This window comes from Nipponia nippon, unplaced genomic scaffold, assembly GCF_047370975.1.
Source record: "Nipponia nippon isolate SJK-2023a ecotype South Korea unplaced genomic scaffold, ASM4737097v1 scaffold_87, whole genome shotgun sequence".
Lineage (NCBI taxonomy): Eukaryota > Metazoa > Chordata > Aves > Pelecaniformes > Threskiornithidae > Nipponia > Nipponia nippon.
Genome location: NW_028262410.1, coordinates 155,021 through 180,595, shown reverse-complemented (window position 1 = coordinate 180,595; position 25,575 = coordinate 155,021). Strand labels below are relative to the sequence as shown.

Below are 25,575 nucleotides of genomic sequence, written 5' to 3'. Positions count from 1 at the left end.
GCATCAAATCATGGGCCAGTGATTCCACAACTGTCATCTGCAGGCCACCCTCTCTTGCAGGGCGCAGCACCAGCCTTACCCACGCCCTTCTTCGTTAGGCAGAGTCTGACAACCCAGCGTGGAAAGCCACGGTCAAATAACAGCAAGTTGTCTCGATTCGCCTGTGTCCTGACGTAGGGGGTAACACCTCCCACACACACCCAAAAAACCAACAGATGAGCACATATCCACCCTTTCATAAAGACCAGAGGGCTGTATGGAAATTTCTTTCTGAACCCACATGCAATCCTATGCCTGCCTGGTAGCACGAAGGGCTTGGGTATGGATGCATTTTCTGCTCTGGCAGTTCTGGTCATCCTTTCATCTCGATTTGAGCTGAGAGACCTCGGAAGATCAGCTTTTCCATGCTCATCCACAGTCAAGCAAACAGCAAAAGGATATTGCATTTGAATACGAGTCTCCTTTGTCTTTTCATGGCACTGTTGCATCTGGAGGTCTCCAGTTTCTGCCCAGTTGGGTCCTGGCTGGAGAATGGGAGCAAATGTTCTTGGAGGAGACCTAGGGGAGGGCACACGTGGACACAGGCAGGAGCCTCCTCTTTGGAGAAAACCCGGGCAAGAAAATGCGGAGGGCAAAGGCCAGGTCAGTCCCCTTGAGACCACGTTGCCTTGGGTCATAGAGTCATAGAATCATAGAATCATGGAATCGTTTGGGTTGGAAGGGACCTTTAAAGGTCACCTAGTCCAACCCCCCTGCAATGAGCAGGGACATCTTCAACTGGATCAGGTTGCTCAGAGCCCCGTCACACTTGAATGTTTCCAGGGATGTGTTCCCGGAGGGGGACATGGATTGGGGACAGAGCTGGGAAGGGCTGTCTGGAGAAGGTCTTTGCTAAAACTGTTTAAGGACCACGAGTGAATTCAAGTGATGGAGAATGGGGGCATCCCGCATTTGTGGGCCTGTGGGGGTCCCCAGGGTGCTGCTGTGTCCAGTCCCCGCCCCATGGTCCCGCCCCATGGTGTGTCGCCAGCACGTGTCCCCATGTCACAGCAGCCCTCTGTGAGGGGGGGTGGGTCACAATGGCCGGGCTCTATATCTTCCCCCTGGGGCTTGTGCTGCCCCAGTTTCTCATGGCTTTTGCCTGGAGAGCAGTGCATCCGTCCGGGAGATCCTGCTGCCACGAGGAGGATGAGAGCGCTCAGAGGTGAGGGGCTGGCGGGAGGCTGGGGGCTGATGTCCAGCTCTCATCGGGGCTGCCCAGCCCCAGCCCTCCTGGCCTCTCTCTGCAGAGCCCCATGTCCATCCCCTGCTGCCCTTCTGTCGCTGGGGAGCCCAGAATGGGCCCAGTCCCCCAGGGTGGTCTTCCCACTACCTCAGTGCAGGGAAGGCTCCCTCCCCTCATCCCACTGCCTGCCCTCTTGCCAGTACAGTCCAGCACAGGCTGTTAGTGCTGGGGGAGGCTGGGAAGATCCTCACCCCCTCCCTGGTGCAAAGCCCTGCAGCCGGCAAAACAGTTTCTTTCTTTTCTTCCAGCTCTGTGCTCATGCGTGGTGTCCCAGTCCAGACCTGCGCGTTCTGAGGACAGAGACAGGGCAACGGGGACCGTCCCTGCGGCCGTCGCTACCTTTGCGGCCGTCGGGACTTCTCTGCTGAAGCGGCTGCAAGACAATGAGGTGAGACGGGGGATTGAGGGCTCCCCTCCCTGCCCCTGGCTTCCCCGGGTGCCGCAGCGTTCCCAAGCGCCAATCCTGCCGCTCAAGCTGGACTACTGCCACCGCTCCCCGCTGCTTTCCCCAGGAGCTCTCAGCGCTCTCCTGGGCAAGGCAAAGCCTCTGGCATAAATCCCAGCATCTCTCCAGCAGCGCCTTTGCCCAAGTGCCCAAGGCCCCTCCTTGGCTTTGGTTTGGGAACTGTCCCAGCGCTGGGGCTCCTGCCGGTGCAAGGAGCAATGCTGTGCCCCACGGTGCAGGGTGCTCGTGGCTTCCCCTCCCTGAGGCATGGTCTTGTTCCCATGCCTTCCCCTTTGTCACAGTCCATTTGGATCTCTCAAATTTACAGGACAGCATACTCTGTGATTTAAACTTTATTTCGTGAGCTCATTAAGAAATGCAGTAGACAAACATGACAAGCAGGGTTTCAGTCCCCTTTTGCCCAGACCAGGCTATGCCATGAATTCACTTCTTCACCAGTCAAGTCATAAGGCTTCGGCATGAGCTGAGTTAGCCAAAATCTAGGCAGGAGTTGAGTGAACAGTCACACCCTTCCTCGCCTGGCACTTTCCCTCCGACCTCCGCCATTCCCAGTCCTCAGGAGTGACTTCCTAGGCTCCCGCATGGCCTTTTACCCTGGTGGAGTCGATCTCCCTCTCTGGCTCTCTGCTAGCATCAGAGATGCTGCAGAAGATCTTGCTGTTCCCCGTGGCTGTCCCGACCGATGCCGGCAGCTCATACCTCGTGCCCGTGTCGCACAGATGAGTTGGGGGGCAGCAGGTCTCTCTCGTGGCTCCCTGGGAACGAGGGCAAAGCAAATCCCATCACTCCCCTTTGTGGTCTGTCCCCAGGGCGACCGAGTGGAGACATACCGGGAGCTGGAGAGCGTCTTGCAGGGAGATGATGGCTGTTGGACGAGCGGTGTCGTGAACCGCTTGATAGCAGAGGCGTCCAGTGACATACGAGCAGCCCAGGTGAGCTTGTTCCCTTTCAAGGCCACCAGAGCAGCCTGCCTCTGCCCCTGGTTTTTGGGGAAATAGAGAGTGGCGCAGAGATGTTCCTCGGTTCTTCAGACCCAGCAGAGTCCTAAGGGAGAGGCTCTGGGGACTCGTCATTACAGGGAATTGGAGAGAGGATGCAGAGAGCTGTGCAGAGATGTGGACTCGGGGCTGTTTCTAACTGAGCGAGAGCTGGGTTCAAGCTCAGGGTTCTTTCTCCTGCCTTGAGGAAGAGCCATGGGAACCCACCAGCCCCACGGAGAGGTCCCAGGGGAGTCTTGAGGCTGTGACAGTTTGTTCCTGGCATCTCCATGGAGAGGGAGGGCAGACAACAACACAGGGTTGTGCCAGGGAAAAGCCTCCCTCGTCTTGCCAGGGAGCCTCTTGCCTATCCCAGGGTACAAGAGGCGGCAGCTGCTTGGCGCCAAGCACAGCTGCCCCGAGGGGTCTCGCAGAGGAGACGGGGTCATTCAGCCTGTCCGAGTGCCTCAGCCTTTTTCTCAGGAGTGTTTAACCTGTGATGCTTTTGCAGGGTGTGACAGGCGATGTGAAGACGGCCGCTAGTGATGTCCTGGTGGCTCTGGCCCGCTCCCACTTCCACTTTGTCATGTCCGAGCTCCAGAGCCACCTGAAGGCCATGGGGAAGGTCCCTGATGAGATTGTGCTCCTCACCTTGGGCAAAATGGCCCGCAGCTATGGTACGGCACCCTCGGCTTCCTGGTTGGGTAGGGGTCTGTGATAATGGGGAGAAGGGATCCTCCCCCTCCCTAAACGCTCTGTGTTGAACTGTGGGGCTATGGAGTTGCTGTGCTTCCTTCTCCATGCCAGGGTGAGCTGGCAGCTCTGCCTTACCAGCCCGATCCCAGTTCCTGAAGGGTGGGAACCTGCTGGGGACAAACCTGCAGGATCTCTGACCCCCCGCTGTCCTCCAGAGGGCTTCCCTGTGTCCCCCTTGGAGAAGGCAGCCCTCCCCACACCCTCTGGCATGTCCCGCATGGCCCAGCAGCCCCAGCCCTGCCAGGGATGGACCCCAGTCTTCCGCGTCTCTCACTGACCCTCTCGGTCCCTCTGTCCCTGCCTTCTCTGCAGCCCTGCGGTGCATCCCCTTTGTGGGAATGACGCTGCTCGCCCTGCGCGCCATGCTGAGCCGGGTGAGGAGTGGCCTGATCCTGCGTGCCGTCTGCAGTGGTGAGCGTGGGCTCCTTGGCTGGGTCCCAGGGGCAGGGGCTGGGGTGGTCTTTGATGCCTCCGTGTGATCTCAGAGGGAACGTGGTGGGTGTCAGCCCACAGCGAGGTCGGGCCTTGGTGACCCCAAACTGCTGTGAGTGTGTAGAAGGAGCAGGGGAAGCCCGGGAGGTTTCTGTGGGCAGGACGCAGCGGCACTGCACAGGGGAACTCCCATGTTCCTTCCCACGGTTTCTGTTCCCCTGCTTTCCTCTGGGATGAAAATCCCTGCTCTGAAAGGGCATGTATGTGGGAAGGGAAGGGGCTGAAGTGAGAAATGCTGGAGGGGACGGGGCCGTTGAGAGGGAGAAGGTGCGAAGGGGAAGGGGGAGAGAAACAGTGGGGTGTTTGAATCCAGCCAGCTCAAGAGCACAGATTGCCCTGGGATCCAGATGTGGTCCTGGGCTGAGCCCTGCCGAGCCTGGGACTGTCCTTAAAGCAGGCTTGGGCGAGGGTGCAAGGTACCGTCCCTGCTGCAGACTCTCACTTGCTCCCGTTTCCCTTCTCCTGGTGCAGTTCTGGAGCAATGGTCGAAAGGAGTCAATACGTACCTCGGCAACCAGGAGCAGCACCCCTTCCCTCGCAAGGGGGTAGCACGGTTCTGTGAAGACATTTACCCGGTCTTCTGCTATGCAGTGGTAAATTGGCTGGACCGCAAGAAGGAAGAGGTGAGAATTCCTGCTTTCCACACCTGGGGCCGCAGCGGGGGTGTCCATGTCCATGCGTCTGTCTGTGCCCAGGGGAGTGCGAGCAGAAGGGCAAGGGGAGGGGGGGCTCCCTGTTGGGAAGCAGCGGAGTCCTGGGGCCTTTCTGCAGGGAGGGCTGCGGTACCAGCGTGGGGAAATGCTCTCTCTCCTCTGGATCGAGCCCTTCTCCTGCAGGGCAGAAGGGAAAGGGAAACCTCTCCCAGTGGGACGGGCAGACTGGTGTCCAGGGGATGGTGAGAGCTAGGCAGACCTTCAGGCCTCCAAGCAGAGCCTCTCCCTTCCCTCTTCAGGACAAGCAGGCCGTCCTCAGGGCAGTGGCTGCCATGATGGGGGTCCTTCTGCATGCGGAGCAGCACCGAGAGCATGCCTGGGAGCAGCTCCTCTGGCTCCTGCACCAATATCAGGAGGTCCGAGACGCCTCCCAGGTCACCAAGGTGAGGTGCTGCGCAGGGCCCGGCATGGCTGCTGGGGTGGGTCTGTGTGAGTGCCACAGGGTGCTGGGGAGCTGTGGGCTGCCAGGAGGAGCGGGGAAGCCCTTGGAGAAGGAACAGGGAGAGCAGAGGAGGCTCTTTGGGCAAGAAAAGAGCAAGGCAGAGGGGGCCGGGAGGGAGGCAAGAGTCCCTGGGGCTCACCTTCTCAGGAAGGGAGGCATTGCCAACTCCCTGGGGCTCTGCATGCGGGAAGAGCTTTGCCCTAATGCCCAGGGCCACGTCCAGTCCCGTCCAGTGAGGGGCGAGGTCTGATGAGTGGGAAGTGCCGGGAAACGGAGTTGTCAACACCGGGCTCTGTTCAGAGGAAAGAGACCCTCCCGATGCTGCTCTGAGGGGAGGGCAAACGAGAAGCCCGGTGCAGGAGGCTTTGGGTTTTTCCCTGGGAGCTGGTGTTAGGGACTCCCCTTATCCCAGGTGTGCTGGGTTTCTCCTTTCCCAAGTGCCTTTAGGTGGCTTTAGCCTCCTCTTCCTCCCCCGTTCTCTTGTAGAGCCTCAGCTATGTCCTGGACGTGCTGGAGGGAGTTCAGACCCCAATCCCACAGGACATGGCTCTTGCCATCAGCACCGCTGTGCACCACCAGGTAAGGGGGGAGAGAGCAGAGAGCACCATTTCTTTTCAGTCCTTCTCAACATGGATGTAACTTTCTCTAAAACGGACCTTGTTCCCACAGCTCTCTGATGTGACCAAGGAGCCTGGCCCGGCCCATAAGGCAGCACTGTCCCACTGCATCGTGCTACAGGGTAAGAAGAGGAGAGTGGGCGATGCCCCGCCGTGCCGTGGCAGCTCTCTCCCTCTCCTTGGCTAATGCAGCATGCGATTCCTTCCCCATAGCACGAATGTGCCCTGAGGAGACGGTCGTGTTTCTGCTCTCCCAGCTGAGCGGTGGGAGCGTGGCCGGTTGCGTGGCAGCCCTGGGCCTGCTGAGAGCGCTGGTCCACTCTGACGGTCAGTGCCACGGACCAGGGACACAAGGCAGGGGTTGGGGCTGCTGGGCTGAGAGCAGGAACGGGCTGAAAGTGGTGCACCTGCACCCAAAAGGAGCCGCAAAGAGCGGGTTCCCCAGCCGAGCTGACGCCCCGCGACAGGGCTCGAGCTCTCCCCCGGCAGCTAGAAATGGCGGCACACCAGGGACGATGCTCCAAGCTCAGGAACATGGGCAGGCTGGTGGGCGGATGGTGGGCTGGTGTGCAGAGGAGCTGCTTGTACCCACACCGTTTCTCTCGTCCTCTGTGTTACCATATTACCATGGCTTTCAGTCCCTATAAAATGCCCCTAGTGTCTCTAGAAACAGAGTCGTTCCGGCTATGCCGCTGCCTCCTGTGAAGTCAGAGTCAGGCCCCACTTTTCTGTCCCGTTGGTGTGTGAAAAACTTGGAAGCTTCAAGGGACCCTTTCTGCCATCGGGGCTGTGCCTCAACGCACACCTCTCCATGTCTCTTCCAGCACCTGCGACGAGAGAGAAGCTGCCGCAGGTGGTGGAGGCCGTGCGATCGGTGTGCAACGACCCCAGCGCCCAGGTGAGCTGGTTTGGGAAGGGACAGTGCCTCCAGGGGAGGCAGAGAAACGCCTTCCCTCGGGGCAGAGCTGGGGTGCCTGGGGAAGTGTTGCCCAGGCGCTGGGTGATGGCTCCTCCCTGGGGAGAGCTGGCAGAGTGGAGCGGGGAGGTCGCTGTGCTCTGTGGGGCAAATGCCCGTCCTGCCTGGTGCTAAATCCCAGCCCTGACGCCAGGAGCGAAAGCTGCTGCTGCGCGCTCAGCATCTCTCCACGACCCACAAAGGCTGCCCCCAAGCCAACGCAGCTTCCCGTTGGGTTTGGAACAGGCGGATCGTAACGACGCTCTCCCCTGGCAGGTGCGGAGGGCAGTTCTGGAGTTCATCAGGGAGCTGCTCAGCTCCGGCTCCCAGAACCGCTGGGCATGGGATGTGGTGGGGCACATCTTCGTCGAGTTCAGCCGGACCTCGGGCAGACTGGTAAGGGCAGAACACGACACGCAGGGCTTTGACTGGCGCCTGGACTGTGCTGAGAGCTCCTGCAGGTGTCCTTGGCCATGGAGAGCTCCAGGCTGCAGGGCCATCGGCACTGGCACTGCCGTTGCAGCGGCCTCCAACTGGCCGTTTGTCATGGGCGTCTGTGCTGATGTCGGTGGAGATGTCAGCGGATGATGTGGGTTTGCACCCGGGCGTGCCACCCGGGACTGCAGGGCTGCCTGCACACCCCCCGGGCTGAGCTGTGCCCACAGGCGCCTTCCGCAAAGCCGCCTTGCAAAGGGAGGGGCTTGTAGGGACAGGACAGCCTCCATCCCTAAACGCTTATGGACAGTCAGCATAGCACAGCCAGTGCAGAGAGGCGGGCCTGGCTCGAGGAGCTTTCTGTGGGGGTCTCATGCTCTGGCCCCCCAAAGCACACCCTGCCCATCCAATAACACTCTGGGGGCCCACATCCCTTTTGGCAGGGGGACAGGCCGTTTGGCCGTCCCTTCGGTGAGCATTTCCAGCTGGGCACCCAGGAGATGAAAGCTGGGGATGGCTGAGTCTCCCGCTGCCTTGCTGAGGATCTTCCCGCCGGCCAGAGCGTCCCTCTAGCTGGGAGATCCATGTGCGTTGCTTTGCTCTGAGGCTCGAGGAGGCTCTGCTTTGGGAGCAGGACGAATGAAAGGGTTTCTGGGTGCTCCTCCATGTCCATCGGGCTGCGCATGCTGCTGCCAGGGCTGGCACCAAGCACAGCCCTGCTGAAGGGCACGTTCCTCACCTCTGCTTTGGTGTCACGACAGCAGCATTTGGGCCCTGGGGGACTGTGCAGACAAGCAGCGGCGCGCTCTGCTCCCAGGCTTCCCAGTCCTTCCCAGGGTGTGGGACCTGGTCCTCGAGCTGTGTCCATCTGTCCTTGTCCTCCTTCAGGAGGTCAGCGCTGCTGGGAGGCTGGCACAGGAGCACCGGTGAGTCGTGCCTGAGCCTTGTCGGTCGGGAGCTGAGAGTAACGGGGGTTTTGCCAACTCTTGTCTTACAGGTGGCAGGAGGCCTTTTTGCCTGGGAAAGCCAGGAGGACGGAGCTCTTCGAGCCCTGTGCATGGACATCCTGGGCTCGCTGGATGTCTCTCTGAGCGGGATGACCAAAGTAAGTCACCCTCTGCCCTGCTGCTGTGGCTACTCCTTGCTTCCAGGACATTTTTCCTCGTGCTCCCCCATGGCCTGAACCTCTCCCCACACGTGTGCTGAAGCGCACAAGGCTCAGGGAAACGCCGACCGTCCTGTTTGTCTTCGAGCTCAGTGGAAATGCCAATGTGGCGAACTGCCCGCTTCTTCCCTGCAGCTCCTGTGGCCAAGGCTGCTGCAGTATGTGGTGCCAGCCCAGTACAGCGGCATGCTGATCCCGCTCTCCTGCTGCCTCCGAGCCCTAGTTGAGAGACGGGAGAGAGCAGGGTGCAGGGAAGAAGAGGAGGAGGCAGATGCCATGGACCCCCAGGAGCAAGGTAGGAGCCCGGCCATGCTGGAGCTGCCCTTCATCTCATGCTGGGCAGCCCTGGAGAGCCCACCCAGGCCAGCGCTGCTGCTCTCAGCCCTCAGCCCTGTGCGGGGCATCGGAGGTGCGAGGGGCAGGGCACGGCGGGGGGGCTCGTCGGCTCACCCAGCTTTTCTTCCTCCCCGCAGCCCGGCTGCCGGCTCCCCAGGCCCTGTTGGCTCGGCTGCTGGTGAGGAGTGGGGCCCTGGGGAAAGAGCTTTTCTGGGCAGGGGTGGTGGGAGAGCCCAGGACAGAGCTGCGGTTGAGGCCAGTGCTGGGAGCCTCCAAGGAGGAGGCAATTTTCCGAGCCCGCCCGAGCCCATCTGGGAGCCCTCTCCTTTCTCGGAGTGGCGCCGAGCTCCCTTGCGGGAGAAGCTGTGGCTCTGGCAGCAGGAGCGACCCTTCTCTCCTGCCCTTGCCTAGGTGGTGGCAGCGGCTCCTTACACGAGCGGCGAACACGCAGTCGCTGCCTTGCAGTTGCTGCAGGCCCTCCACGGCAGGATCCACAGAGCCTTGGGGGCAGCGTGGGTGACCGAGATCCCCCTCCTGCTGCAGTACCTGGAAGGTAAAGTGCGGGTGGGAAGGAAGAGGCTGGAGGGGAGGGAGAGGGGTGGGAAGATGCAGCTTCCCAGTATCCCCAGTTCCCCAGCACTTGCTCTGCTGCCTTTCCCCTTCCAGGCAGCCAGCACTGAGGCTGGCAGGCAGCCGTACCCCAGTGTCGATTCAGGCCAGGGCATGGATGGGGCCATTGATGTCCCCTTGGGCAGCAGGTCTTGGTGGCACCTCCATGTCCTTCCCAGGACAGTGTTTGGGGGAGGGACAAGACTGGTGCAGCCCCTGGCTTTGGAAGACCAAGTCCCCAGGCCAGGTTTGCAGCAGCAGTCCTTGGCGATAGACTGGGAGAAGGGCTGCTAATGGGCAGAAGGCGGTGGGTCATTAAGGAGAAAATGTGTGTTGCTGGTGCGTGCTGTGACTCGGTGGTCGGAGTTGTTCTGGGAGCTGCGGTGAAGCAGCGGGGCTCAGCTGCGGTCAGCGCATCCTTCCCCAACTTGAATCAGCATCTCTGACAAATGTCCCTGGGATCCCTCTGTGTCTTTGGCCTCGCAAGGGCTTTGACGTAGGTGCTTGTAGGCCCTTTCTTGATGGCCTGGGACTTTTGGGAGGTCTGACCGCAGAGGAGACCACCAGGCTCGTCTTTGGTGGGAACTTCAATCGTAACAAGAGCTTTTGCTTCCTCTTGCTTTCTAGGAAAAACCGAGAGCTCCCAGGCCTCTGCAGAGTGGGAGCACCGTGTGCTTAAGGTACAGCATCCTTGGGGGGTGGTGTCAGAAACAGAGGGGGAGAAGAGGAAGCAGAGAAAGTTTGGGATGGAGCTCGGGGCTGCCTGGGGGCACCTCCGGAGCACCCTGCGCCTCCCCCTGCAGTAGCTGCCTGCACACGTGCCACAGCTGACGGGTAACACCCTCTAACGCTGTGGCACATGCCTTAGCGCTGCCTCCTCCTCTATGTCTGATGTGCCGGGGGGGGGTCTCACCTGAGGTGCGAGGCGAAGAAGGAGGCTGGTGGAAAGAGGGCTGGGTGGGGCGGGGGAAGAGACTGCTCTTCCTGGCAGCTCTCCCCCAGCAGCATCCCGGGACACACGAGTGTGGAAAGGGCCCTGGCCAAGGGCAGGGGAACACTCGCTTCCTCTCCTGTTAACCCCAGTTCCTGCGAGCGTCGATGGAGCCCATCGAGGACAAGGCCTGGACCGTGGGCCTGATCCAGGAGCTGAGCCAGCAGCTGGGCAGCTCTGCCCCCGGCTCCTGGGAGAAGGTGCGTCTCCTGCCCTGCACCAGAGCTGGCGATGGTGCTCTGCCCATGCAGGCGGTTTTCACTCCTTCCCCTTCCCTCACCCCCAAAAGCTGTTTCCCCGCAGGTTGCCCCAGGGGCTGGCTACTGCCTGGCACCACAGCCGGCCTCGCCTGCTCCCAAGGGCAGTCGGGTCCATCTGGGGCCAGCCCTCTCCTGACAGGTCGGGCCGTGACCACATCTTGGGCTCGGCCTCTTCTCTTTCAGCTTTTCCTGTGCAAGGCTCTTGGGACCGTGCTGGCAGCTTGTTGGGACCTCAGACACGTCCAAGGGCAGGTGCTGAGCTTCCTCCAGGAGACAAAGCCTGTGGAGCTCTCTGAGGCCCAGGTGAGGTGATGCTCCTGTCCTGAGCATCCCCTGCCTGTTCCTGGGGGAGAGGGAGGGCTGCGGCTGGCCCTGCTCCCATCTCCTTGATTTCCCCATTGCTGCTCTTTGGCCCGGTCCTGCCTGGCCATTGTTGCTGGCCATGGCTGAGTGCCTGGGCTGGAGCCGACTCCCCATTTCTCTGTGGTTGCAGGGAATGATTTCTGTTGTGTCCCATGCTGCTGAGAGCCACTTCCACCTGGTCTTGGACACGGTGGGTATGTTCTCTGCGGCTTTCACCAGAGACTGCTTCTATCAGCCTTCCATGGGCTGGAAGGTAAAGGATCCAGGGTTTTGCTGTTTGGCTTTCCTTTTTTGGCCTCATTTCCACTTCTGCCCCTGCAGCAGCCAAACCGTGGCAGCTGCCTTTAGATCAGCCCTCTTGTAAGAGCCCACAGGTGTCCCAGGGCTGACGTCTCGGGGCATCTCTGTCGACACAGGTACAGCGGCGGCAGAAGACGGAGAGTGCCCAGGCCGTTCGTGCTGCTCTCATGCGCACCTACAGCGGCATTGCGCTGCGTGCCCCCAAGGAGCAGCTGCTCAGCTGTGTGGATAAAGAAATCATGGGCAACATCCTGCGGCTCTCCAGAGCTAAACAGAGGGTAGGAGAACGGGGTGCGCAGGGCAGGGATGCCTGGGTGTCCCCGCTCCAGCCCCTCGGGGCTGGGGTGTACCAAGATGGAGGGTCTCCTTCTAAAGATCTCCCAAGGAAGGGTTTGTCCTCAATGCCCAGATCCCACCCGCCATGGATTTCCCCTGCCCATGCTCCTCTTCTACCTCTCAGCCCTTCAAAGAAAGAGTTCAAGGAGTGCTTTGCTCTCTTTGGCCTCAGGACTTGCAGCTCAAGCTCGCCCTGGTGCAGAGCATCACCGAGGTCAGCTGTGCCATCCAGGCTGTGGGCGACTGCAGCAGCTTTGAGCTCTCCTTAAAGCAGGAGGCGATGTGGACCCTGCTGGTGAGTGCCCGTAGCCGGGGCAGTTGCACGGGGGCGTTTTGGGCTGCGCCACCAGACTGGTTTCCCCAGAGGTGGGATGGTCTCTCAGCTTCATGCGAGTTCCTGCAGCTGTGTCCTGAGCTGGTGGGGTCCCAACAGGTGCTGGGTGGCTGTGTCTGGGGAGCAGGGTCCCTCCTGCGGTGCCTTTGGGGGTCTGGGGGGGGGGATGGGGCAGTGTCTGCCCAGGCCTGGCAGCAGAGCCTGTCCCCAGGGGAGGCGGGAGGGCTGTCCCGTGTCCCTGCCCTCGGCCAACTCTGCGCTTCTCTCTCTGGGACTGCCAGGACTGGATAAAGGGGGAGCCCTGGGACTCCGTGGTGTATGGAGTGCTTCAGGCCCTGGAGGAGTTGAGGTGAGGTCTGTTCCCGGGGCTCTGGGGACTGCCAGTGTGCCCCATCCCAGCTGGCTGGGGCAGCCCCGGTGGCCTTGAGCACGGGGCCGGGAGCTGCTGGGCTGTGGAGTGGGAGGGTGTTCCCCATTTTGTGTGTCTCCCAAAGGAAGGGAGCCCCCGGGAGCCCCCTTAACCTGGGGGTGGGGGTTTGCCTGCTTCCTGGGAGGAGGCAGGAATTGCTGGAGCTGAAGGCAGTGCTCGCTGGCATGAGCTGGGGGTGTTGGATATGGGCCCCTCGATTAGGAGGAACCCGGTTGTAGTTTAAGCCACTCTGGAGAGGGCTAGTAAATCCCCTTTGTGTTTTCTCTTCCTTTTTCCTCTGGCCAGCAAGCTGAGGCCACCTCTGAGCAGGGAGGAAAATCGCAACCTGCTGGCGGTGTGCTGCCGGAGCGTCTTCTCCTATCCTTCCAAGGCAGGGATGAACAAGGGAAGGAAGACAGTGAGGGCAGCTGTGAACATGCAGGTACCCACCGGCCAGCGCCTGCCCACCTCTGGGTCAGGATCCCACCTCAGTGCGCCCTGGCAGCCCCCCTGACGCAGAACCTCAGCTCTCCTTTCCTGCTTTCAGCTTCTGCACAGGAGAGGCATGGAAGACCTGGGCCATCTCATAGAAACCCTTCTGGAGGCAGAGGCGAGCTCTGCCTGCTTTGACGACGTGGTCCATGTGAGTAGCCATGGGGCAACAGGGCACGTGGGCAGAGAACCGAGGCCTCAGAGGGTGATAAGAGGTGGATACCTTTCCTACGGGAAAATGGGGCTTTGGCTCCTCGCTCTGAGGCTGGGGCCAGGGTCTGAGCTGGGGGACGGGAGCGCCCGGCCCCTGCAGCCTCAGGACAGGCAGAGAAGTAGGCCCTGATGGAGGGAAAGCCAAGAGCCAGCCCTGAGCTGGCTGAGAGCAGCCTGGGGGAAGGTCAGAGCAGGGAGACGCCGGCAGGGAAGCAACACCTGGCTCAGGGCAGAGGCGGCTGGAGAGAGCGAGACAGTGGAGGCTGCAGTGCTGGTGCTTGGTGGGGCAGGGGGCTGCGCCGGGAAGGGGCTGGAGAAGGAGGGAGAGGGATCTGAGGGAGAGAAAGATGCCTGTTGTGACCCTGCCTCAGGTCCTGAAGGGCTGGCTCGCCTCAGCCAAAGAATGGGAGCGGGAGAGAGCCCTGCAGGTTTGCGCCAGTGTGCTGAGAGCTTGCACGGAGCGATTTGAGATCATGGTGAGTAGGGACCCGCCGCGTGCCCTGGTGCCCCTTTCCCACCACTCACGGCCCTGGAAGGGAGCCCTGCCCAACTGGGTGCTGGGTTTTGGGGCTCCTGGGGTTATGAGGCAGCCCTTCTGCCTGCCCCTTTGCCCAGTCGCTGCTCAGGGAGCGGGATGGGTGGTAGAGCGAGCGGGTGCTGGGGCTGCCTGCGACCCTTGTCCTTCTGCTTTGCCCTGCAGAGAGGATGTCCTTGCAAGCAGTTTGGCTCCCTGGTGGGACTGCTGGGGACTCTGACCAGCGACTGCGTGGCCGCGTCCCGCCAGAGGGCATGGGTCTGCCTTGGCTACCTTCTCCAGATGCGAGGTGAGGAGAGCGGGCGCTTCCCAGCCTTGCTCAGCCTGATCCTCCCTCCCTTCCTGGCCTGGCGCGGCGCCGCCAGGGTCCCGCGGGGCCATGCCCCAACCCCAGGAGGGAAGGGGGAGGCAACACGCTCGGCTGGTTTTGTGCCCCCACCCTGTTAGCCCTCTGCCTCCCCGTCCACCCCAGGAAGGATCCCTGGGAAAGGGTCACCGAGTCCCAGAAATCTCCTGCCGAGCACAAGAGAGCAAACCAATTTGCTGCCCGGAGCAAACTGGGCAGGGAGGAGGGATCTGAGCTGCAGGCCTGGAGTGTGCTGCAAAGGGTTGTGTTCGACCCCTTTCCTCTTCAGGCAGCAGGGTCTGCCGGTGCTGAGGAAGTCACGGGGAGGTTTCCTGCCTCCCAGAGACCATGGTGGCCTGTGCAGGAATAGGGGACGCAGCTGCTGGGAGCCGAGGCTGCCAAAACCCTGAAGCCTCAGCAGATGGTTCAAGGAGGAAGAGGGCTGGGATTTGTCAGCCATTTATTGGGCTCAGGAAATCGTGCTGCACCGAGCTCAGGAGGGCCCTGGGTTTCCCTGTGGCCTTCACTGCCACCACTTGGGTTCTCCTTTATCGGTATGTGGGGCCAGAGGTTGGGTTTCTGTAGACGTGACTCCTCTTTTCTCCTGGTGTTTGTTCCAGCCAAGACAATGAAGGTGGTGCCTCAGGCAGATGAGATCAGGCGCCTTTGTGAGGGGCTGAACAGCCCAGACGCCAAGACTCTGGTGGAGAGCTCTACCAAAATAGCAAAGGTAACTGGCTCCAAAACAGCAAAGGTAACTGGCCCCAAAACAGCGGGGTGGGGGCCCAGCTCCTGGGCTCCTGCACGTTTCCCTGCTCCCCGCCAGAGTCGCTCGGTGTCTCCAGAGTGAGCTGTCCAGGATGGCTGCTCTCAGCAAGTAGCAGCAGGCTTTGAGACAAGGCATGCCGGAGCAGATACCATCGTGTGTGTGTTGGTGTGCACGCATGCGTGTGTGAGCGCTCTCGTCAGAATACAAATTTGGTATACGAGCAAACAGCACGGAGGGGGACACTTCCAAATCGGTTAGCTGCATCGGATATAAACAGCACTGTATGCGTAGCAGGAGGGTCAAGCGATGGCCCCCTCCACGACTCCCGAACTAACGGTCCCATCAAGTTTCCTTTCCGAATTGCTGGAGCAGAGCTGTGACGCTGCCTCTCCTGTTCCTGACTTCTCTCCAGGCTGTTTGCAAATGCATCCCTCCAGCGCAGGCTATGGACTTTCTGACTGCTGTCCTGGACCGCTTGCTGCACATTGCACCCACAGGTGCAGGAGCAGTGTGGAAGTGGGTGTTTGTCTTCCTGGTGGAATGCAGAAAGGAAATAATCCAGGAGGTAAAGGAGACCTTTTTTTTTTTTCCATTTGACTTTGTCTTTTCTCCTGTTGGCTGTTGCACTACTCCCTGTGCAGATGGCATGGGCTCAAGAAACGCCACCTGTGTGCCGAGCCGAGGGGCTCCTGATGGTCTGAGTCATGCATTAGCACCTGCTGCTGGTGTCTTCTCCAGCTGGTGACAAGGATATGGGCTCTTCTTGTCCAAAGTCTCCTCTTGGTCGAGGTCCTTCCCATGAGCAAGGCACTGGGAGGCACCAACCTTGCCGTTCCTCCCCTTCCTCTGGGGTCACTGTCAGTCCTCCCTGCGCTGGGACCCACTTCATCCTGCTCGCTCTCCACTGGTCCCCAGTTCCCTCTACTCTGAGCTTTGCTGGGCGTGCTCGATTTTCCACAGGTTGGATACTTGTTCATTGCTTGCGCTCTGCTGCGCTCCACTTGGGCTCTAGGGCCACCAGCGGCTCACTCCGCCGCTGACAGAGGTCGGTCACAGTGACGGCAACCACGGGGTTGGCACTTTGGGAAAGGAGGGTAGAGGCAGGGAAAAGCATCCCTGGAGAACTGGGTTCCTCTGGAAAGAGTCACGTGCCCTTGCAGAGGCCGTCCAAGGCATCTTCAGGGTCTCGAAGAGCGTGTTCGGTCTTGCTCTTGCGTCGCTACAGACACATAGGGAGAGTTATTCAAGTGTTGGGTGTGTGTCCGTGTCCTCTGCGTGCTCACAGGGCACGCAGGTGCTCATACAGCTGGGCGCAGGTGCTCATACAGCTGGGCCCAGGCACGTGCAGTGACTGAGGCTCTGCATGCGAGTGTGTGCACGCACATGTGCACGCGTGTGCACAGTTGCCAAGAGCAGACTCAACTCCAGACGTGAGCCAGGGTCAGGCAGGGTGGAAGGGGTGAGGTTTCGAGCTAGATCTGGACTCTGTGTCAAGGGAGCAGGCATGGCTTGTGCGCTGAATGACTGTGTCTGGGCCCCGCAGGAGGGGGTAAAGGATGCACCGAGCCCTTCTTTCTCCTCTTCTTCCATTCAGGTGCCCAAAATCCTGAAGACCCTTTACACCTACATGCAGCAGAGCACCCACAGGCCCTTCCTGCTCCATGCGGTGTTTCTCCTCTCCTGCTTTCACCGGGAGCCTGTGATCAGCAGTCTCCTCCAGAAGGGTCTGCCCATGGACAGGTACGTGCACTACCCACTTCCCCCCACTGTAGTCAAACAGAGACCCCACAGCTTGCTTGCACTGAGGGGTCTGGTTAAGAAGCAGGTCTTTTTTTTCTGCCTGAGCAGTCTTGAGTGTTGCAAGACTGCGTGCTTGCGTCTCTGCCCTGAGTGGGGCATTGTAAGCCCCACTGCAGTTCAGGAGGCTTGAGGGCGCTGCAGGAGCGCGAGGATACGGGCTCAGGGGTGAACGTCTGTTCCCTTGCAGTGACACGGTGCTGCTGTGGAGGAGCCTGGGGAGAAACATCTTTGGGATTCAGGTCCTGAGGTGCCTAGTGGAGAAACTAAACAGAGCAGGAAACAACCGCCTGGGGACTGGCTCCTCCGCTTGTGAGCGGCACAACCGTCAGACTGCTCTGGCGGCTGTGATGGTACGTTCAATGGCAGACACATTTCTGCAGCTTTGCATCTGCTTTCTAGCTCCTACTTGGGCACGAGGGAGTCAGGTGCCCTTTGCAGATGCCCGTGGATACTCCCAGGGTGCTGGGCCGGCCGCAGGTGTTGGGAGCCAGGACAGTTTTGTGCCGCTGAGCCTGAAGTGACAATTGTGGACAGTAACCCCCAGCCCCAGGCAGGTGGGGGAACCAGGCTGGTGGGAAAAGGCCTTCCCTGAAGAGGTGGATCTCGGTCATGTTTCTCTGCAGATCACCCATGCCATCTCCGAGGTGGTGCTTGCCCTGAGGAGCACGGAGGAGCTCAGGCAACTGCTTCCCCACCTCCTTCCCAGCCTCCTGAGCTGGGCCAGTGAAACGCTGGGCGAGGAGAGGCTGCTTTCTCCCGTGAGCAGCTGGAGATGGCTGTTCCTGGAGGGCAAGGTGCTTGAGGAGAAGCCGTGCAGGTAAGGAGCCGAAGGGGCTTCAGTTCCCCTCGCCAAGGTGTGCACTGTTGTGGGGCTCGGGGAGTGCTTTGCCTGCCCTGCTTCCTAGATGTGGAAACCGGTCGTCGTGGTCGGTTTTACTTCTGTTGCTTCATGGAGAAACTCCCGCTCCCAGGCCGGAAGGGCTTACGCGGCTCATGCTGCGGACGGCTGTCATCTTGCCTCCCGCATACCCTTGCATGCACGATAACGCTGCACTCCCTCAATGGGCCCCTGCAGGGAGCAGTGACTGTCGCGGGCGCTGGCATCATTCTTTGCAAAATGCTGGGGGGTTTGGGGCATGACGAAGATGCCAGTGTCACCAGCTGCAGTCTTGAAGGCTATGAAGCATTGTTTAAGGCATAGTTAGCTCTGCTAGAGAGAAGTCTTGCCCTAACCTGCTGTGATTTGAGATTCCATTGGGTTTGTGATGGTGGTGTTATTTTGATGTGTTTTGTTTATTCTGTGGTTTGTTTCTTCTGCCAGGATTTTCCTTTCGGCTATAGAGCTGGTGCTAGGCAAATGCATGGCGCAGAAATGGATGCGGCTGCTCATGAACCAGGCAGTGTGGGCTCGCCTGGAAGACCCCCTGGCTCACCCTGAGGGGGTGCGTCTCCTGAGCAGGTAAGAGCCCCAGGGATGCATCTGCCACCTCCTGCGGAGCTGTGTGCAAGGGAAATGGCTGCTGGGACCCTTCCAGTGTGCCTGCGAAGCCGTCCCGAGCTGAAGAATAGTGTCTGCATCGGCACAAGTGAATTTGTGGCCTTCCTGGGTAACTGTGTCCCTCGCTTGTGTCCCCTGCGCAGCGTCCTGCTCCACGCTGGGCTCATCTCCCCCCATCTGGCGAAGAACCTCTTGCCACGGCTGGATTCCCGATCGGTTAAGCTACAGGTGAGAGCTACAGCTTTCTTTGCTGAGGTAAGGTGGGGTGGGGAAGGAAGGGTTCAGAGGGGTTTTACTGAGATACTGGTGCTTGGGATGTCTAGCTCACAAGACTCACCAGCGCAAGCAGCAGAGGAGTGCGATTCTGGCATCCGAAAGAACGTCCGTCTTCAAACCCAGCTGGAAGAGGCAGAGCACGAACTGAAAGCCATGAGAGAAAAGGCAGAAAGAAGTCAAAAGCTGGAGAAGGAAGATGAGGAGGCAAAGGTAGCACTCCAGAGGAAAGAAGAGGAAGGCGAGCATTTGCAGAGGGCTCTGTTGCGGATGGAGTGAGAGTGCACTTGTAAGAGCAGTATGTTTATTGATAACAAAGTTTGATAATAAATGCGACAGTGGTTTAACAAGATTCGATGACAAGATACACTTGATTATTTACTGCCTAGAGGACAGGGTCAGACAAGACTGTCAGGGAGACCCTCCCGTTGAGTCATGAGGTTGAGAGAGGACCCCCTTGCTTTCTAAACTCCCTCTCAAAGAGGAGTCTAGGTGCGGCTGGATCCAATCCTACTCCCAGACTGGTCAACGGTTTATGTCTAAAGGATTATATATGCACAATCAATCCTTTATATCACTTAGCTAAGATTTCAAAGTTTAGCATGCTATTAGTCACTTACTGAGGATCTGTTGCAGCAAGGAATCTGTCAGCCTCGAGGAGTAACCTTGAGAGGCGTCCCTGCTCAAGGGGATATCCTGTCGTGCAGCCCGCTGCCGTGCAGGAGACCTCAAAGGGCTATTGTCTGCTCACTCTTTATGGGGGTAAGATGATTAACTCCTAGTCCTATTTACATACCAACTCCGTATGTTAGTTGCTTCCAAATCTAGCTTGAGCTGGACACTGACCAGCACTGTGGTGAGGTAGACACAGTGCCATAAATTAACCCTTGGCTGTTGTGTTGTTATTTGTCTCCCCTGAATCCACTTTGAGCTGGATGCATCCATCACAACTGCCACTGGTGATTATCACTTGAGCAGGGCCATGGGAAAAGGTCGGGGGGGGGCGGGGGCAGGAGGGTACAGGGGGAGCACACCGCCACAACAGGGCAGGAGAATTCACCTGGCCTGTGAAGGTCCTTGTGAGGTAAGTGGTGTTTCTCTAGGCATGAGGGCAGGAGCATGCAGGTGGCTTCCAGAGGGGCTTGCGGAGGTTTCAGACCAGGAGCAGGCCTCTGACTTAGAATCACAGCACCACAGAATATGTCAGCCTGGAAGGAACCCCTGAGGATCATCGAGTCCAACTCCCTGCTCCTCCCCACTCTACCTAACACTAAAGCATATGACTAAGAGCGTCGTCCAGACGCTCCTTGAACTCTGATAGGCTTGGTGCTGTGAGCACTTCCCTGGGGAGCCTGTTGCAGGGACCGACTACCCTCCCAGTGAAGAACCTTTTCCTAATGTCCAATCTGAACTTCCCCTGACACAGCTTCATTCCATTGCCTCGTGTCCTATCGCTGGTCACCAGAGAGAGGAGATCAGCACCTCCCCCTCCGCTGCCCCCCCCCCGAGGAAGCTGTAGACTGCAATGAGGTCACCCCTCAGCCTTCGCTTCTCCAAGCTGAACACACCAAGCGACCTCAGCCGCTCCTCGTAAGTCTTGCCCCCGAGACCCTTCACCATCTTGGTTGCCCTCCTCCGGACACACTCATAGTTTGATGTCCTTCTTACATTGAGGCGCCCAAAACTGCACCCAGCACTGGAGGTGGGGCCGCACCAGGGCAGTGTAGAGTGGGACAGTCGCCTCCCTCGACCGGCTAGCGGTGCTGTGCTTGATGCACCCCAGGACACGGTTGGCCCCTTGGGCTGCCAGGGCACGCTGTTGACTCCTGTTCAACTTGCCATCAACCCAAACCCCCCGATCTCTTTCCACAGGGCTGCCCTCCAGCCTCTCGTCCCTCCGTTTGTATGGATAACCAGGATTACCCCATCCCAGGGGAGAATCCAGCACTTGCCTCGATAATTTAAAGGTCCTTTACATCCCAAAGCATTCTATGATTCTATGATTTTTAGGGCAGAAAGCCTCATTTTTAGGGCAGAAAGCCTCATTTCTATGGTGCAGAGGCTCAGTTTTAGTTTGCAAAGTCTCCTTTTTAGAGTCCAAAGACAGGAACGTTCTTCTGCTCAGGTATTTCCCCTTCTAAGCAGTCACGTTTAAGGCTGCTCACACCTGCCAGCTCCTGCCCTATCAGCTCCTCAGGCACCAGTGACATCACAAGCACCTGCTCAAGCCAGGGGCCTGCTCCTGCCCGATCAGCTCCTCAGACACCAGTGACATCACAAGTGCCTCCACAGCAGAAGCCTCCTCACTGCCAACACCCCGGCTTTTCCCCCTCCATCTCCATCTCTGTCTCCCATCTCCCCCTGCTCTCCCCTCTCTCAGGCACCTTCCTCACCCACTCCACCACCTCCCAGTGCCTCTCTCTGGCTCTGGGTTCGGGTGGCAGATGTTATCTTGGAAGCAGTCTGATGTGCTTTTTGACATCATGGGCCCTGCCTCCCTTCTGCTGTTAAATGCTGCTCTCACAAGAGAAGTGGCCATCAGTCGGTGCCCCCTCTCTGCCATCTTACCTGCATCTGCCTGACCCGGACAGCTGCTGGGAGCTGTCACCATCAGCCCCGGCTCTGCTTGAAGGCTTCTCCTGGCACAGGGGCAGCTCTGGCTGTGCTTGGGGCGTGCCATGCTTCCTGAGGGAGAACAGCAACACTCACAGTCACTCCTGGGCAACGTCCTGCTGGGAAGAGCTGATCTGAAGGCAGGCTGGCAGCTGACCCTGAGGCCGTGCTGGCGGTGGCCACATCTGGCTCCTTCCAGCAGCATTTTGGAAAGCCCCTTCCCAGCTGGCAGCGCCAGGCCAAGCCCACGGGGCAGAAACAGCCCCCAGCCCCAAGGCGCCCAGCCCCCAAATGGCCTCTGGCCCTAAACTACTACAACTGCCAAACAGGCTCTCCCTCGAACTGAATTATCACCATTTTTAGGGAAAAAAACCCACCTGTGTACTTCCAGATTCAGTAGTCTAAGACTTCTAGAGGGCCATTTGGGCTTCAGTTCCAAGAGCAAAAGAATTTCCATTACTGAATCCCAGCCACCACCTCCATGATCGTTGTCACTGACCCACAAAAGCTGCGTTGTCAAAAATCTTACAGCCAATTAAAATTATCCTCTCCTCCCCAAATCTTTATTATTCTCATACCCTCAGACTACCATGGTAACAGTCACGCTATTATTCTGTAATTACCGCCGATCTGAATCCCCTCCAAGGCAGCATTCCCTGACGTGACTGACAGCACTGTTGATAAGGGAGAACCATCACTGACCACGCACCCGCCTCTTTGGCCTTTTCCCTCTGCGACCGAGCACGGCTGCATGGACATCTCTGCCCGACAGGAGAAGACTGGCCCCAAAAAGATATCTGACATTGTCTTGGCTCTAGCGTAAGCAAGGAATTTATGATAGTGATCCAAACAAGTTTAAGAGAAAGCAGGAGAGCGGAACAAGCAGAAAATGGGATATGTCTCACCCACCTCTAATGTCAGAGGAACTTTCAGGGGTGGTTTTTTGTCTTTGGTTTTAATTTTTAAGGACTGCACAGCACAAGTGAAAAAACACACACCTGCCTTTTAAGGAGAACTGTAAACTACAAGAGTAAAACTACCCAGTCTATGTAATGACCCTTCTTTCCAGGATACATCGGTCATTTTTTTTACATTTTAGTTGAGAATTTTATGCTAAAATCACTAAATTCTGATAGGGAAATAGCAAAGCGTCATCTGCAAAGCTTTGAAAAGAACATTGCATTGAAGGAAAACTGTTCATAGAAACTGTAAATGACATGGTTCTGCTGTCAAAGGTTATAAGGCTTTTGAGTATCTTTGCTGTCTTCATCTTCGTTGGTCTTCACTTGCTCCTGATGACATGATAACTACGGTACCTCAACGTAACATTAAACTGGTCAAGCACTCTTGCAAATCATAACAAATCCAAAATACCTTACTGTCCTAGTTTTGCCTGGGATAGTTACATTTCTTCATAGTAGTTTGTATGGGGCTATGTTTTGGATTTGTGCTGAAAACAGTGTTGGTAACACACCCATGTTTTGGTCACTGCTGAGCAGTGCTTGCACAGCGTCAAGGCCTTTTCTGCTCCTCACGCTGCCCCACCAACGAGTAGGGTGGAGCTGCACAGACAGCTGGGAGGGGACGCAGCTGGGACAGCTGACCCCAACTGACCAAAGAGATATTCCATACCCTATGACGTCATGCTCAGCAAGAAAACTGGGGGCGAGGGTGGCGGGGGGCCACTGCTCAGGGACCGGCTGACCATCGGGAGCCGTGAGCAGTTGTTTTCATTTGCATCGCTTGTTTTTCTTGGGTTTCATTCTGCTCTCTCTGTTGTTTTTGTTCTTTTCCTTACATTTTTAAAAAATAATTTCTTTTTTCATTATTAAACTGTTCTTATCTCAACCCACGAGTTTCCTTCTCACATTTACCCTTCTGAGTCTCAACCCCATCCCACCGGGTTTGGTTTTTACCATCATGTTAATGACACAATAGATCCTGCCAAACCTACAACCTGCAAAACCTGAAGACCAACTTACGCAAGACATGTTCCAGAAATTACAAGCAGCACAGAGGAGCATACGTATATGTATATTGTTCTGTCCTTGCCAAAACTGCTGGGTGACCTGTCATCAGCCTCAGTGGCTGACAGCAGGCAAGACTCTCTCATCTGGCTTAGCTCAGATGCAGCTCCTGGGAAAACAGCTATTTCAGAAGGGCAGGTCTTGGTGTGTTGGCAAAGTGCTTCAAGGAAATGTTTCTAATACTCTGGGATGGTAAGACTAAGCATGGTAATCTCACTCCAAGGTCTAGTTCTGCCACAGATTACCTTTTCTTTTTTCCCTCTTTTCACCAAAAGGGTGCAACTTCTTTCTCAATGCAAGAGGAGTTACGTGGGGTACACAGCCAGCCCATGGAAAACTGAGAAACGGGTCTGTGATCACTTCCATCCTCATGCCTTGGCACTCCAACACTCCTTTCACACTCCATTCCTCGCCAGCAGTCAGGCCTTACACAGGCTGAGCAACACCTACAAGATGCTGACTTTGCCAGCTACTGCCCAAATCATCTCCTACTTGAGTTCTGATCGGCTCAGCTACTGCCACAGCCTTTTCGGTCCTTACGCGCAGTCTTGCCCCATTCTCACCCACTCAGAAAGCTCCTACAAGGATCATCTCACTCACTGCCTTAAGCGCAACTAACAGTCTCCTTAACACCCTGAAGATGACTCCCTCACGTCACACATACAGTTAATATGGCCTTGCATGACTTAGCCTCCGCCCTCATCTTATTTCCCACCGAGTACTACAACGACAGCTCCTAATTACAGGCCCTGAGAGCAGCTTCCACCGACTGTCACCTGCTACACACCAACAGCAACAGCACTGTCTCTCCCATGCCCATCTCCACGCTCGGGAGGAGCTGTTCGCACACCCCTGCAGCCGGCCTTGCTGCCTGACAATCCTTGCTGTGCTGCTCAAGGCCATGAAAACTGTCACGCTACGGCTGTACCCACACCACTCTTCCTCCTTCTGACTGACACTGCCCATGTCTGTGTATTCCCACCTGCCCACAGCCATCGCTTGTTTCCAACCTTGTCAGCATTTTGGAAAAGCACAATTTATTTTTCTTTTAATACCTCCTTTGACATCACTACAGTACAGGCCCAGAGTCCATGACTGTGGCTGGTAAAGTCCATAGCAATACACAACTGTGTAGGGATGAAAAATACCCACCAGTTCAGCTCACATCAAACGTTTAAGCCAAGGCTTTTGGCTAGAACACAGGCAAGAAAATGTAAAACCAGAACTAACCTACGCTCCCTCCTTGACTGGCACCTCTTTCTTCATCACTTCTTTGCATTTCTTTAGCTCCTGGGGAGGACGTATCAAGATTTCCCTGTTTAAAAGAAACAAGAAAGATCAGTCACAAACATGCAGAAAACCTGCCCTTCACATACACGGTGCCCACACAGGAGCATTATCAAGGCCCTGCCTAGACACAAAAGATCAAATTAACGCACCGGGGAGGAGAGAGCAGGAACAGCACTCTGGCACCCACGAGGAGCAACAGGCATTTCTGCTCTGAACTGCGGCTTACTCAACGTGCACGGACAGTACTCATCCAGACACGAAACCACGCGTAGCACTTAATCCCAGCTGCCACATACACCGTGAATTGTAATGACTTGTTTTCCATCCCACCGCAGCTTAGATACCTGCACTCTGGCTCAGGGCTGACTGCGGGAACTCCTCACTGCTTTAACTTTGCTTCGGGCTTGGCACGAGCACGAGGCTTCATCCCTTTGGCTTGGCCCCCAGCAGAAGCTGGGCAAGTGGCAGGTTTGCAAGTGGCTTGATGGAACGGAGCTTGGACACCTACCAGAGATTAAAAACCAACCAAAGAAAAAGCCCAGAGAAACTGTGTTGGAGAGTAGCAGAAAGAAACCTCAGGGCTGATCACTGTTTAACACACGGGCTTTGGAATTTGGGAGACTGGAGCTCCCAACAGACTCCGCTCCTTGAATGGAAACATCCTTTAGCTTTTGATCCTGAGAGAAACACTACAGACTGCCCCCAGCTCTGCTCTGCAGCTGCCTGAAGCATTTGCTTGTCCATGCCCAGTGCTCTTCCACGCTTACAAAGTCTGTTTAATCTGCAAAACAGTCAGTACTAAAAACCGCCAGCCAAATGCCTCTTCTCTCACAGATGTGAAAACTGCAGGGAAAGACAACACAGGTACCAGGACAAGCCTTCTGCTCTGGCTTAGGTTTTAAAAAGCAAGGTCTTCTGAACCTCTGTTTTCCAGCTGCCGCCAACAGCTGCAGAAAGGGTCTGGTTTGATCAGCTGGATGATCAATGCTGACTACCAAATCCCAGTACAGGACGTTACACCTCGGGCTGCAGACTTTGAGCCCAACCCCAAGGACTGGATAACCTCCCTCCTGCCATTGGGCTGACGGCAGTATTGCACCTCCCCTGGCTTCTCCAGCTCTTCCCCAGCAGTCTCCTCCTAGCCACTCTGCTATAGGCTGCTATATGGTCTCAGGGAACCATATCCTGGACCCACTCTGGCATCTCCCAGCAATGAGGATGCAGAGATGCTCTCCCAGCACACTGGGCTCCTCTCACCTCTTCTGGTCTCTCTGCGCTGTCCTTTCCTCATCTCCAGACACTGGTTCTGACCTTCAGCCAGATCTCCACTGCTTGTAAAATTCCCCCGTTGCAAGGAAATCAACAAGATGACCACGTCCTCCTGAGCCTTGTCTCTCACGGGAACTTTGGTCTGGCAACCAACGCAGAACATGGCAGTGGGGTCACAAAAACATCAAGGCTTGCCCCAGCGGTAGGTG

General features: G+C 57.5%; 2 protein-coding genes and 1 long non-coding RNA gene across 3 annotated transcripts; 2 read left to right on the top strand and 1 right to left on the bottom strand.

Moving 5' to 3' along the window:
* The first annotated feature begins 1,079 nt into the window (after nt 1–1,079).
* Nucleotides 1,080–5,770, top strand: LOC148050381 (maestro heat-like repeat-containing protein family member 2A). Its single transcript, XM_087742863.1, has 8 exons — nt 1,080–1,204; nt 1,586–1,673; nt 2,561–2,683; nt 3,240–3,405; nt 3,797–3,895; nt 4,448–4,599; nt 4,929–5,072; nt 5,618–5,770. Exons 1-8 carry the CDS (start codon nt 1,080–1,082, stop codon nt 5,768–5,770), a joined length of 1,050 nt encoding a protein of 349 aa, XP_087598989.1.
* A 121-nt stretch (nt 5,771–5,891) lies between these two features.
* On the top strand, nt 5,892–20,634 carry LOC148050380 (maestro heat-like repeat-containing protein family member 2B). The gene is made up of 24 exons (XM_087742862.1): nt 5,892–6,075; nt 6,573–6,646; nt 6,980–7,099; nt 8,136–8,243; nt 8,439–8,637; nt 8,693–8,817; nt 9,051–9,192; nt 9,876–9,928; nt 10,332–10,802; nt 10,993–11,115; nt 11,279–11,440; nt 11,671–11,793; nt 12,114–12,181; nt 12,548–12,683; nt 12,789–12,884; nt 13,318–13,422; nt 13,647–13,770; nt 14,448–14,557; nt 16,191–16,336; nt 16,584–16,746; nt 17,020–17,213; nt 17,718–17,855; nt 18,038–18,122; nt 20,548–20,634. The coding sequence occupies exons 1-24, from the start codon at nt 5,892–5,894 to the stop codon at nt 20,632–20,634; spliced, it is 3,336 nt and encodes a 1,111-aa protein (XP_087598988.1).
* Nucleotides 20,635–20,735: 101 nt separating this feature from the next.
* Nucleotides 20,736–25,575, bottom strand: LOC148050379 (uncharacterized). Its single transcript, XR_015701175.1, has 4 exons — nt 25,355–25,575; nt 24,442–24,601; nt 24,038–24,122; nt 20,736–20,852 (listed from the first exon to the last, which is right to left on the bottom strand). It is a non-coding gene; the product is annotated as an uncharacterized LOC148050379 (long non-coding RNA).

Coding starts and splice junctions, on each gene's coding strand:
- LOC148050381 (XM_087742863.1), top strand. CDS start 1,080: ATGGCCGGGCTCTATATCTTCCCCCTGGGGCTTGTGCTGCCCCAGTTT. Junction 1,205..1,585: donor GAGGATGAGAGCGCTCAGAG/GTGAGGGGCTGG, acceptor TTCTGAGGACAG/AGACAGGGCAACGGGGACCG. Junction 5,073..5,617: donor ACGCCTCCCAGGTCACCAAG/GTGAGGTGCTGC, acceptor GTTCTCTTGTAG/AGCCTCAGCTATGTCCTGGA.
- LOC148050380 (XM_087742862.1), top strand. CDS start 5,892: ATGCCCCGCCGTGCCGTGGCAGCTCTCTCCCTCTCCTTGGCTAATGCA. Junction 7,100..8,135: donor GCCGGACCTCGGGCAGACTG/GTAAGGGCAGAA, acceptor CTTGTCTTACAG/GTGGCAGGAGGCCTTTTTGC. Junction 13,423..13,646: donor CGGAGCGATTTGAGATCATG/GTGAGTAGGGAC, acceptor TTTGCCCTGCAG/AGAGGATGTCCTTGCAAGCA.